The sequence below is a fragment of the Ailuropoda melanoleuca genome, chromosome 13 (assembly GCF_002007445.2).
Source record: "Ailuropoda melanoleuca isolate Jingjing chromosome 13, ASM200744v2, whole genome shotgun sequence".
Lineage (NCBI taxonomy): Eukaryota > Metazoa > Chordata > Mammalia > Carnivora > Ursidae > Ailuropoda > Ailuropoda melanoleuca.
In genome coordinates, this window is record NC_048230.1 from 89119295 (window position 1) to 89132854 (window position 13560).

At 42.0% G+C, this 13560-nt stretch overlaps 1 protein-coding gene and 1 pseudogene across 5 annotated transcripts in view; one reads left to right on the forward strand and one right to left on the reverse strand.

Annotated features, from left to right (window-relative positions):
• Positions 1 to 13560, forward strand: part of CFAP61 (cilia and flagella associated protein 61) — a 293467-nt gene that overhangs the window by 6133 nt on the left and 273774 nt on the right. For 3 of the 5 annotated variants that reach the window (XM_011225478.3, XM_034641778.1, XM_034641779.1), the window contains exons 2-5: positions 856 to 1006; positions 8756 to 8906; positions 12488 to 12564; positions 13422 to 13489. In XM_011225478.3, coding sequence (XP_011223780.1) covers positions 864 to 1006; positions 8756 to 8906; positions 12488 to 12564; positions 13422 to 13489 — 439 coding nt within the window. In that variant the 5' untranslated portion in view covers positions 856 to 863. Of the gene's footprint in view, positions 1 to 855; positions 1007 to 8755; positions 8907 to 12487; positions 12565 to 13421; positions 13490 to 13560 lie in introns of those variants that run through there. The other 2 variants (XM_034641780.1, XM_034641781.1) reach the window with 1 other exon arrangement.
• LOC100471438 lies at positions 1019 to 1630 on the reverse strand (annotated as a pseudogene).

Genomic DNA, 13560 nt, shown 5'->3' on the forward strand with positions numbered 1-13560 from the left:
TTTTGAGTATACTGGCTAATACATAATAAAATGATTATCCCAAGGAAAAAGGAAAAGAAGAAACAGGAAGGAATGAGGGACAGAGGGAGGAGGGAAATAGAAAGACACACACATATATTAAGACATTAAGAGAGAGATTGAAATCAGTTTGTGGCCTGCTGTTCCTGTCAGCAGCATTCCCCAAAGTGTCTTTAGACTCTCCACTGTCGCTGTCATTAAAAACTCTCCTTAGAAAGGGTGTGGGAAAAGCTGGGTTATACAAAGAGAGGAGGTACTTTATTATGAAACTTCTCAAAGACTTTAATGGGCATGGTGGGCCCTCAGTAAGGCCATCATAAACAGCATTTCCTACACTTAATTGACCACAGAACTTTTTTTTGTCTCAAAACACCTCTCAGTACTGTTGCTTTTCAGGGCTCTAGTTTGGTGAACTCTATTTGGAACATGGGTAGAAGCTGCCAGTATTTCCCCTATAACTCTTGACCACATGCCATGGTGGCCAATTAAATGAAAAGGATTCTGAATCAGTAAATAACTCCTTTCAGTGTTTTTCAATTCTATTGTTAGAATAGTAAAGCAGCTTTGTTGGGAACAAAGAGTACAGTTGCAGAAATTTCTAGATGGGCCAATTCTCAGAAACATCATTCTTCTGGAGAGAAACATGTGGCTAGTTTGAGATGACAGTCGTCACAGCCGCCCCCCCCCCAGGGGAAAATGTGTCTCACCAGCACTCAAATACCATGTTCAGTCTGACCATATGGAAATTGAATTAATGTCTGATTTTGTAAGTACTTTAACCAGACCGGCTTGTCATCTCAGATTAACGGTGGACTGTTTTCTCTTTTTTTGGGACAGGATAAAAAATGTCAGTGCTCACTTCTCCAAGAGGAAAGGCAGAAGTGGTTCATTGCCGAAGAACAGAAGCACAGGATATTTATTGTATCAAAAACCTCATTAGAAAATTTACCCAGAAGCTGTTTGGAAGGCTTAATGTCATCTATCTTCTGTAAGTATGTAGCTAAGTAAGCCAAGAATGTTTATCAATTTTTTTTTAACTGGAAAAATTACTTTCTTCAGGGGTGTATGGGCAGATGTCTAGTCTCAGAACTTCTGGAATTGCTTCTTGGTGCCAGCGGCCTTCATGACTTTGAGCACATTGAAGCACACAGTCTTGCTCAAGGGCTAGCACTTGCCCACTGACAGTGTCGCCAATCTGGACATTCTGTGTTCACCTGAAGCAGGGGTACAGGTGCGCAGATCTGTTTTTGGGGCGTTTCTCAAAGCAGTTGTACCTTTGGATGTCGTGGAGGTAGTCTCCGCAGGTGACAGTGGTTCTCTGCATCTTCATCTTCGTCACCACACCAGGCAGCATCCACCCTCAGATGGAGACATTACCAGTAAAGAGGCTGTCAGTGTAGGTGCCCTCTATGGAGCCCAGACCGATGTTTTTGTAGTATGGTGGGAGCTGCTTCTTGCCATTTTCTCCAAGTAGGACGTTCTTCTTATTTTGGAAGATGGTTGGTTGCCTTTGACAGGAACGTTCAGTCTGAATGTCCGCCATCTTCCTGGCCACCTGAAAAAAGGCTGTTTATCAATTTCATTACACACAAGGAAGGGATCCCATTCCTTATCTTATAGGGCTTTATGGTGAGGAAATGGACAGCAAGAAAATCTGTCCTGCGGAGCAGATTGATCTCCAGGAACAACCAATCTCTAAGTCTCATAACAACCTGCAAATTGAGAGGGTTTCTCATGGGTTTGGATTCAGGCAAACTTGAGTTCAAATCTCAACTGCCCACCCACTAGTAGAGTCACTTGGGATAAGTTAGAAATATCTGCTGCTAGTTTCGAGCATTTATTTTCTGTCGGGTGCTGTGCTTTACTAGTATTATCTTATTTACAACTCTGAGGTAGCCACTATCTTGTCCATTTTACAGATAAGAAAATGCAGGCCTGCCCAAGGTCAAGCAGTTAGTAAGTGACAAAGCCCAGATTTGCTCTCTTAACCATTGCTATTAAAATGATCTTCTAAACTTCAAAATATGCATAGATTTTTTTCCTGTTTTTTTTTGACGCTAGAATGTAAACATTCTATAATCTGTTCCTTATTATTTTTATTGAAAAAGATAAAAGATAGCTTAGTATTTTGGGTTTTATAAAGCTTCATATTAAATATAATTGAAATGTTTAAACTAAGGCCAGTCTAAGACATTAAAATTTGTATTTTCTGATTATCGCACTGATGAGTGTAATGCAAATGTTCACAATTTTGTGGGAGACCAGCAGGGCAACATGTAAAAAATGCTTTAAAAATGTGTATATCAATGAAACGATTCCATTTTTTGGCATTATGGTGGATTAAGCACCATAATGATGTCCTCTGGATGGAAACAACATGTCGACACACACACACGAACACAAAAGTTAAGTATTGTGTAGAGAACATTATCAAAATGAAATCAGAAACTTTAGGAAAACAGCAGGAACCAGTGCCACCTTCTCCTTGAGGATTTTTGCTACATTCTAGAAACCTCTTGCTTCTATTTTGACAGCTTTGCAAAAAACAGAAAATAAATACTCCCTCCACCTAAGGAGGGAAGTATTAGATCCTTTTGTATAAAACTGGGTTGCTCATTGTAAGGATGAATGAGACATAAACCCACTGCTGAAGCCAGGACAGTAAGGAAAGTAGCCTTTTCAACCTCAGCATGGAATGAAGGGGGATAAAGCCTTTAAGAATTTGAAAGCATGTGTTGATTTAAGGTCCATGCTGATTATCTGTGTGGCCCCAAAAAGCTTCAAAACTTCCTAAATAATGAGTGCATTTTCAGACAAAAGCTATGTTTGTTTACCAGTAGACTGAATAAAGCAAATAAAGTGGAGAATTTGATTAAAAGTGGTCGCAGATTAGTAGTGTGTCCAGGAAACTGGCTGAAATAACCCAAATCAGGTCTGAAGGATGGAGGTTCAACTCAGACTTCAAATAATGCACCCAGATAGAGTTCTAAGCTATATGCACTTACAGTCAAAAATCACAACTATATAAGGAAACATGCACCATTAGGGAGAACCAACAACCAAAAGTATAAAGCAGAATCAGACCCTCAAAGACTTCGGATGTCGTCAAAGAATGGAAAATAACTGCTTACTATGTCTACAGTGAAAAGATACATTGAAATAGACCATAAAAGTGAATAATGAGATTTGGAAAAAAAGCCAAATAAACCATCCAGAAATGAAAATATAGTCAAAAGCTCATTGAATGAATTAAACATCATAACAGACACAGTTGAAGACAGAAGTAGCAAGTAGCAAACTGGGGGACTGATACCAATGAATTATCCAGAATTCAGCACAAAGAGAGGCAAAAAGTAAGAATGGAACGGTTAACAGTTGCAGTTAGGTCTAATCAGACTTTTGGAGGGAACAACGGGAAGTAGAAGAGGCAATACTTGAAGAGATCATGGCTGACAACTCTCCAGGATTGTTGAAAACACCAATTCGTAGATCTGGAAAACTCAGCGAAACCCAAACAGGATAAATGCACAGAGAAATCCACAGCTAAGCACGTCATACTGAACCAGAAGAATACCAAAGCTGGAGAGAGGAAAAAAAAAAAAAGAAAAGGGAAAAAAAACAATTCTGGGTGAATTTATGATTTAAATGTGAAAAACAGGTAACATTGTTGATGGAATCTCTTAGATTCCAAATTCATTTATCCAGCTTTTTTAAATTTATTTTGTATTATGGTATGTTAGTCACCATACAGTACATCATTAGCTTTTGATGTAGTGTTCCATTTATCCAGCTTCTTGTTGGATGTCACCCCTTGGGTACCTGGTAGGTACTTCACAACCAGCACAATCATCACCTGCCCCCAAACTACTCTGTCCATACTTTCCCCATCTCAGTAACTCTAGCAACTCCAACCTTTCACTTGCTTGGACCAAAAACCTTGGTGTCACCTTCACTCTTGCTCTTACCTCCCACACCAGCAAAGCTGTCACTTCTACCTTCGGAGTACGTCCAGAACCTGGTCTCTTCTTTCCACCTCACTTCTCCTGCTGAGGTGAGGTACGAGGCACCAGCGTTCTCACTTGAGTATTTCAACAGCCCCTCTCTGGTCTCTGCTTCCACCTTGGCATCAGCCCTTGCCCAGCACTCGCCCTCCCCCCCTGCAGACCCAGCAAATTATTCTCACCATAATAGCGAGAGTGACACTGTTCACACCAACCAGATCCTGTTGTGCTCTGCTCAAAACCCTCCACTGGTCTGCCACATGCCTGCCGTGACCTGGTGTGGAGCCCACCCTTTTCCCTTCTGACCTCATCTCCCTTGAGCTCCACTGAGTTCCTTTATTTTTTCTGCCGCACGTACGTGTGCCTTATCCAACAGTTACAGAGGCGTTTCCATTGCACCTCAAACGCTGCCTTTTCCTGGAAGCGCACCTGTGTATGCCTGAGAGGTTCATCCTCTTCTCCCCTATTTTTCTTCATAGCACTTGTCCCCACCTGACATTCTATGCATTTTAGGGTTTTTTGTTTTGTTTTGTCTTTTGAAAATTGGCCTGTCTCCAGTCACTAGAGTGTCAGCTCCATGAGGGGAGGGATTTTTGTCTGTTCCCCGCTGTGTCCCTGGAGTCTAGAAAAAAGCTTAGCACTTGGTATGTATTCGAGAAATGTTTGTTACATTAATGCATAAATCCACTACTAGCCATGTGATTTTGCATGATCTGCCTAAGCCTTAGCATCCTCATCTGTGAAACGGACAGTAGACCTAATTTACAGGATGAGTGGGACAGTGAGAATAGTTGTTAAATATAGGGCAGTGCCTAGCTCCTAGGAGTTGCTCATAGATACTTTTTCCTTCCCTCCAGTTTTGCCTATAAGGGAGCAGGGATGAGGGTCAGATAGAGGCAGTCTTTTCTATTATTCTCCTTCCTTTCCTTTCTCAGCAACCAGGCAGCCATGGAACAGGATGAGGCACTGCTTTATGAGTATGATGGAATTTTCTTCCATATATATCATTAAAAGAAATCAACAAGCCACAGAATATGGTACAAAGGGAGGCGTGATTGCCTCTGAGATGGAAAAGCAAGTGACAGAGGGCCACCGTACATGTTAATGGGTCTTGAATCTTTACCACACAAACAAATTCCTGCATACAAATAAATTATAAACCCCCAGGTTGGTAGCAAATGTGCACTTGTGACTTGCCCTTCCTGGGGTGAAGTGTGTCACAGTTGGCCTGAGCAGGAGGGGACATGGTTGGGCTGTCCATGTGATGACCAGTGATCCATGTGATCAGTTGCTAAGGGCCCATCCTTTTAGGGGGTATTCATAGCATGGCATGGGAGGTGGGGGTGGGGTTACAACTAGGGCCTTCCTACAGATTTTTTTTCAAAAACCTTCCACAAATCTGTTTTCTCAAATCCTGTACACAGACACATACTAATTACCTGAACGTTCTTTACAGCCAGTTGTTTCTGAAGGTGAGTTTCACACCGCCACTGAGCCTTGGAGTGGCTGTCAGGGTACCTCGAATCCACACGTCTCATGTGTTTATGTATTTTCTGAATTGGCAGATATAGAAAGCATAATGTATGCCATGTGGGAGTGGAGTAATGAAAGGTTTTTTTTTAATCTTAAAATGGGATCCTAATAACTAAATGGTTGTGACCTACCTCAGAAACCAGCATATCTTCAGAAGTAAAAGTAAATTTACATTTCCATAGTGTGTACCCAGCCCATGCAGCCTTTCATTTTTCCTATTAGGTAACTCCCATCCCCTTGGCAGGTCAACCTCAAGGCTCAGAGATCCATTTTACAAGCATTTCTAAAACTGGTGGTTTCTTCCTGGTTTTATTGCATTTCATTGTATTACCTGCTGGCTCAGTCACAGATACAGGAATGAATACAACTGACCTCACCTAAAAACCCTGCTAAATGGTAGGGGAGAAAATGAGCAGATTGGGCATGGCAGATGAGTGGGGACAGGGCCAAAGGAATTGGCCACATCAAGTGCACGTGTCACAGTGCAGGGGGCTGGGGTGGGGAGAAGGAAACTGTGACAGGCTCTGGGAACACCCAGATCTGTGCCATTTGTGCTGCCTAATAAAGCAGAAAATGGGGATACTGTTTCACCCAAGATTTCCATCAAGTGTAGTTAAGTAAAATGAGTTCTGGCTGAACTTGGAAAATTCGCTAAACCAAGTGAACAAATGAGACATTACTTTAATGAAAAGAACTCTGATTTCGCTTGCTGGATAATATCCTTGAGCTTTCATGTATTTTGTGTGAAATATATATGTGTGTGTGTGTATTTTTGATTTGGCTTATTCCAAAGAAGAATTCTAAATCAAACTTTTAAAAACAAGCCTCTCCCTCTACCTTTTTCCACCTCTCCCTTCTTTTCTCCTACAATGATTTTTTATCTGTCCCATAGAGGGCTCATGTTAAGAGGTAATAAGAAGTGGAAATTATACATACAAAAGGCTAATGCTACGAAAGTTACTTTCTTGCACTCAGCCCATTTGGAATTTGAAGTGCATTTTCCCATTGAAACAACGTTATTCATGGCTGGCTTCCCAGGCCAACCCATAAAAGCCTATTTAATCTATAATGTCTGTGTGGTATAGTACTGCGCTAATTGTACTATGGAACCCAACCACCATCCTAGGTTCCCATGGATAAATGTGTTTCAAGTTCAAATTGGGATTCCAGGAACACATTTCCCTTTGTTTCCCTGAGGGGATGGCAGCTGCCTTGTCCCAGCTCTTGCCCATTTCCTCCTCCACCGCCACCACCATCATTGCCGGGTCCTGTGCCCTGGGCATTTTCTCATCTGAATTAGAGTGAGGACTATCACTGTGAAGCAGTAGGTCATGGCTCTGGGAGCCTGGGGCAGAGGAGCCCAGAGGATCAGGAGCTGGAGAGAGCCACTACAGGAGTGGGAAGAGGGGCAGAGATTCAGCGAATCAGAATGGAGAGATTGGGGGACTGCATCCTTTTGCTAATGAGCCCTCTGTGTGGATAGTGTATTCTTGGGACCTGAGGGCAGTCTGCTGTCTTCTTTCCACTATAGCCCTGTGGCAGGTGCACCCAGAGGAAGTCCCTTATGGCTGAAGAGTGGACCTCCTTTGAAGGGGGCCAGTGGCTGTAGGTGCTGAGATCAACATGCCTAGCACAGTGTTTCCCAAAGATGCCTGTACCTCTGCTGGTACCCACGGTGATTTGTCTTGATACACCCAAGAACGAGTTTTGTTCTAAATGTGTATCTTGATTTTTATGGTTATCTTCTGTTTATAGCAAGGGATACCAGTTTCCCATTTATGATGATGTTGTAAATTTCCTATTGAAATCACCTTATCTAAGCCAAAAGTGAACCATTTGAAGAAAAAAATGAGGTACAGGAAGTGCACGTATGTGAGAGACAGCTCTTCGGTGAACGACTCTAGTAAAATGGTATGTTGTCAAGTGGAAAAAAAGCAGGCTACAAACAGTATGGGTTATGTGATTCCATTTTTAAAAACACACAAAGTACATTTCATTATATAATTATTCTCAAAAAAGAGGTAAGTCTGGCGAGATAGACACCAAAATATTGGCCCTGTTTGGTTACCTATGGGAAGTGGTACAAAGGATGACTTTTCCAATCATTTTTTCTCTTCTCGTGAGTACTTTCTGTTTTCAACTGCAGTCACGATTTGTTACTTTTATGATGAAAGTAAAACTGGAAAGCATATAGAACTTTTTCTCTATGCTCTTCATTATCTTTTCTCCTCCTTCAGTTACATGCTATCTTCTTAGTCCCCTTACTAAGGAATATGGGTAACTTCTGCCTTTGTTTTTTGAAGGAACATTTAAATCTTTTTTCCTCCAACTTAAGATACCAGTAGATTTCACTCAGCTGAAAAAGTGAAAAGGGCATCTCAATTTCTATACAAATGGTTCTCCATGCAGTAAACCATATACAGTCCCTAAGTCAGAGCTCTTGCTGGCATGCCAGGCCGCATGACAGGGAAGCAATTGGGAAGGAACATCAAGATGTCCCGTTGGGACAACCACCAGAATAAGAGTTGGAAGACCTGCTTCTCTCTCCACCCTTGTCTTTTTTAACTTGCTGGGTTGCCTTGGCTTAAGCCATACCCTCAGGGTCCCCATTTCTGCAGCTGGATCAGGTGATAGATACTCACATGCTATAAGAATCCATCAGCCCAGAGATAAGGACTCAGGGTTTGAAGAAATTGGTTAAGACAGCTGACAGAGGTGGGGCTAAACTCTCAGCTTCACTGCTTTGCATAGGTGACAAACTCATCCAGGTTTGCTCAGGACCTGTAGCCCTGATGGTCCCATATCCTGGGGACCTTCTCAATCTAAGGGCACAGGGACAGTTGGCCACTCTAACTTCACATATTTAGGTCAACACGGTGGAATGGACAATGTGGGAAGTATAGGGAAGATGACAGTCAAACAATTTCCCCAGCCAATCTCCAAGGGAAGGGTATTGGACACTTCGTGTAAATATAGCACCTTTGTAATGAAATATAATTTTTAATAAAAACTTAGTAGCCCCACATCTCCTGAAAGTTGTGTTCTCAAAGTTGCTGCCACATTGTTCCCACCTCTTCCAGAGGTTTCGTACATTATGCAGTGATTGCTGGGCTTCAGTAGCCAAAGGAGAGAGAAAAAATGACACCTCCTCATCTCCGTTTTGGTAATCTTAGTCATGTGTGCAGTTTTAATCATTTATACAGGGAAAAGGCAAACCTTGCTGTTACTCTCTGCAATGACAAGGAGGAGATCATGGCCCAGGCTACCTTCGTGGACTATCCCAACTGGAATGTCTCCCATCAGGACAGCTGGGTATCCGTGTTCCAGGAGCTTGACAGTGAAATCCCATGCACAGTAAGCAATTACACACAGTTCTTATTAGAACAGCCTTAATTTTGAAGGGAAGTCCTATGTTTGACATATGTCTTTCCAGTTTTGAGACTGAGTAGTTCAAAATTCACGATGGGAAGGACATCATGACAGTTAGAAACAAAGTTAGCTAGTGGGGAGGAAAGGTGAGTCTAAGAGCAAGAGGCCAGAGAGGATGAAAAAGAGAAGGTAATGGGCAGATCAGTAAGCTGGTGGCAAGGTGCCGGTCACCTCTGCTGGTGAAGACTAGGAGGGAGCAGGGAATCAGCGGGAGTGTCAGATGTGTGCTTCTCAGGTCTTCACACTGTGCCCCCAGCATCAGTGTCCAAAGTCTTTTTTTAATTGTTTTTTATTGAGCTCCAGTTAACACACAGTGTTACATTGGTTTCAGGTGTACAACAGTTATTGGACAGCTCTTTATGTTGTGCTATGCTCGCCCCAAGTGTAGCTACCACCTGTCACTATACAATGCAATACCATTGACTATATTCCCTATGCTGTACCTTTCATCCCCGTGACTTCTTCATTCCATTTTTTTAAATTTTATTCCGCTCCCTTTTTACCCATTTTGCCCGTCCCCCTCTCCCTCCCTTCTGAAAGCAACCACCAGTTTGTTCTCTGTATTTATGGGTCTGTTTCTGTTTTGTTTGTTTGTTCATTTGTGTTTTAGATTCTACATAAGCGTGAAATCATTTGGTATTTGTCTTTCTCTGACTGACTTATTTCACTTAGCATAATACCTTCTAGGTCCATCTATCTTGTCACAAATGGCAAGGTCTCATTTTTTATGGCTGAGTAATATTCCATTGTATGTGTACATATGTGGGCGCATGCCTGTGTGTATGTATGTATGTATGTAATACCACATCTTCTTTATCCATCCATCAGTGGACACTTAGGCTCAGTGTCTGAAGTCTTTGATATGTTCAGAGGGCACCTGCCTTTACACCTTTGCTCCCGTAACAGTGATAATAGAGCCTTAGGTTTCTGTTGCACTCTGTAATTTTCAAGGTGCCCTTGTGGACTCTGGCTCATTTGATGTCTTCTAGCTGTGGGCACATTACAACCTGTTGGCAAATTGACTTTGTAGCTAGTGCCAGGTCTGAGCCTTTTCTGCCCTCAGCCTGCCAGAGCTGGCCTGTATATGGCCCCAGTTCTGTGGAGAGCTAGAGGCCATGACTGTGGGTAGCATGCTTTCCTGTCAGTGGAATTCAAGAGTGTGTCCCCAGAGCCCTAGGAAACACCAATTGAGTGAATGAGTGAGTTCACCTCCCTGTATATACATGTATATGGACACACATACATGCCCACATGCACCCCAACACGTCATCCAGCATTTATTCAGCTAAATAATGTCTTCCCCTTGTCCTTTGCTTCTCCTCTTTCTCACCGCTCTTTACACCCAGTTACCGTTTTCAGAAAAATTATCTTAAACTTGGAAATAGGCCAAAAAGATGCTTTCAGTCCAGTGCTTGTACCTTTGATTGATTTTCTATTGACCGGACCATTGCACAGTTCTACAGGAACAGTGATTAACTTTGTAGATTTTTGTCCATTCAAGATGTAAATAATTTCTGTCTGGTGGAAGAGATCACCTCAGAAGTTATGGTGTATGGCCTTGTAGGACATTAACAATTTTGTATCTAGCCTAGCTGTCTTATTCTAACATTCCCTCGTTAAAATGCCTAATGTAGCCAACTCCTCAAGTGCAACGAATTGTTTTTCTCATCCCGATAGACTCTTTCATTGATGGGTTGAATAAATCTCGGACATGTGCTTCTTTGATATTTGTATTAGGGTCATGATTTTACCTTTTCAAGCATCATAAATTAACACCCTTATTCGTAAATTCATTCCCCTTTTGTTCCTTTGCTTGTTCTCTTAAGATGGTTTCTCTTTGAACTACTTTTAAACTCCTTCAGCAGTGTAAAGCTCGTCTATCCCATATGGTGGCCATCGGCCGTATGTACTTTTGAGTACGTGAAATGTGCTAGTCTGAATTTAGATGTGTTGTAAGTGTAAAATATACACTGAATTTCAAATATTTAGTAGGAAAAATGTGTAAAATATCTCATGATTTTTATATTACTTGTCAAAATGGTAACTTAAGTGTATGTTAGGTTAAATAAAATATATTGAAAATTAATTTTATGTGTTTAGCTTAATTCTTTTTTTATATGTCTAGTAGGAAATTACATATGCAGCTTGTATTTGTGGCTCAAGTTATTTTATTATTGGACAGCATTGGTATAGAGCCTGACGGCTTCATGTATGGCTTATCCCAGAGGTATTTGTAACTGAAGTAATGCTTTTTATCTTAAAGCTAAATAGTAAACCTTGGATTATAATATTTTTGATGTAAGAGAGAATTTGGAAGATACATCAGCCAAATAATAAGCTGTGTACTCCTAAGACTAGTCCTGTTCAGAATGTAAAGCAGATGTTAGGTAAGGCGGTCATGTGATTAGCAGGTAACACACGGAATGTGCTCACAGTGGTGATGTGGCTGTTGCTATCTGGACGGTAGGGTTTGTATTGTTTCCCTTTGGGGAGTTTTCAGGTTCCTGAACCAAACTCATGGTTCTTCTCTTGCCATTTTATGTCTGATAAACACCCCTTCTGAGTATTTCTGAGGCCTGCACTATTCAGCAGGAGGGGAGACCAAGACACACATATGTGCAGGTGGTAACACAAGGCTATCTATAAAATTGGTCAGCAGACAAGAAACACAGAAGCACTCCTGTTCTCCTGATCTAGGTGCAAGCACCACCCCCACCAGTTAACCACCTCACATTCGCATTATCTCTGGAATTTGAAGATTTGCCCATAAACACTGGGGCACTGAGTTGAGCAGATGTACGGAATAACTGCTCATTATTGAGGTCACTTAAAATGTCTTCAGAAGTTAGGGGACAAAGCTCTTTAAAAACTAGAGATTTTTTTAATTTTAACTTTAGGTTAACCTAAAGTTCTGTTTGAATCTTGCTACTTTGAGTTTCCAGCTCTCAGATTTTCTGGATCCCAAGAGTAATATTTGATTCTGACTCTGGGAATGTTGAACAAAACAAGCCATTGGATTCATAACGTGGCATCTGCCTTCCATCCTTCAAATTCATAAGAGAATCTTTCTCTTGTGTCACTTGAATAGAGCAGCAGCTGCTGACTCAAGAGCCCCGGGGAATGGGTGATTGTCTTTCACTTGGCATAGACACCCCCGAGGACAAGACTACTGAGTTAATAATCGATTTCACTCCCCTGCAGGCACTTCCCTGCCCCTAGCCCCATTCGCGAGGGCAGGAAGAAGGGCTGGATGCACTGGACTCATTTACAATCCCTGTTTCCTTGAATAATTCTAAGCTAGGAGGACAGAAGGCAGCAAATGGAGTCAGTGAGATAGTTCAAACGCTGCCTGAGTGTCTCATCACTATAGACATAAAATATCACCCCCAAAACCGGGCAGCTCTGAGCCTGTGGCCACCCCCAAATCCTCCCTGCACCTCCCACCCTGCTCTGACATGGCCCGAATGCTGACTCAGCCTTTAATCATGTTCTCCTTTCTTGTACAGCCTCTAAACACGTTGTTCCTGCACCTCTTTGTGGCTGTGGATGAGTATTCCATTGGCTGCTGCAAAGAGATTATTCGGTGAGTGGCTGGGGTCTTGCAGACAGTGACGTCAGAGGGCTGGCCACCAGCACCATAGACAAATGTTAATGCCAAAATGACAGAGAAGAGACTATGTGCCTAGTTTTAAAATATTTCAAAGGACATGAAATTCTTTGAGGTGTTTAATTTGCTTATAACTTAATGGCTGTATTAAAGCCTCTCTGTTGAACAGCAGTGATATTTCTGAAAGAAAACGATCTGTTTCTTTCAGTCAGCACTCCCTTTGACACACATCTTTCACTACCATCATTTGAAGCAAACAGGTAGTGCAGTCATTTAAAAAAAAATGGATTTGGGGAGGGAGAGTAAAGCATCATAGGTTTGGAGTTTTCTAAAAATAGTTTTCCTCAATCTTCTCTTTAGAAATGTTTATTAACCTGACAGACTGCAGAAGCATCCTGAATAATATGACGTGTCGAAATATGATCAGTCAGGCTGCAGGGTGATGGTGCTGTGTCTCTGACAGCCTTTGCAGACATTTGGGGGTGGTGGCCTCAGCTTTCAAGTCACTTTGTAATGTCACACCAGACCATCCAGATGCCAGGTCAAAGGTTAATGTCAGCAGAAATCTGGTGTGCCACGTGAATATGACACACTTTCTTCTCTCTACCTCAATAGAACAGACAGAAAAGAGGGCTTTTGGAATTTAAAGAAACATAGAGAAGGAAAAGAAATTGCCTTGAGGATGTTCTTGCCTTTGCAGGCAAGGAGCAGAGGAGCCCAGGTGGATTTATGAACATCTGATGTTTTTAGTGAAGGCATGTGTCTCACACAGTGCCAGCTAACAGGATTTCTCTGTTATTAACACCTGTCCTGCCTTCTCTTCCCCTCGCCAGGACCGTGTTTAAGGCAGTGCCAGAGCTGCACTTCATATTCCTCATAGTGCCATCCTACATGAGCCTAGGTAAGGTCTACGCAACCACCTCCTGTCCCCAGACCAACATAGGAAACTTCATGCTTAATATGGCGCTTTGG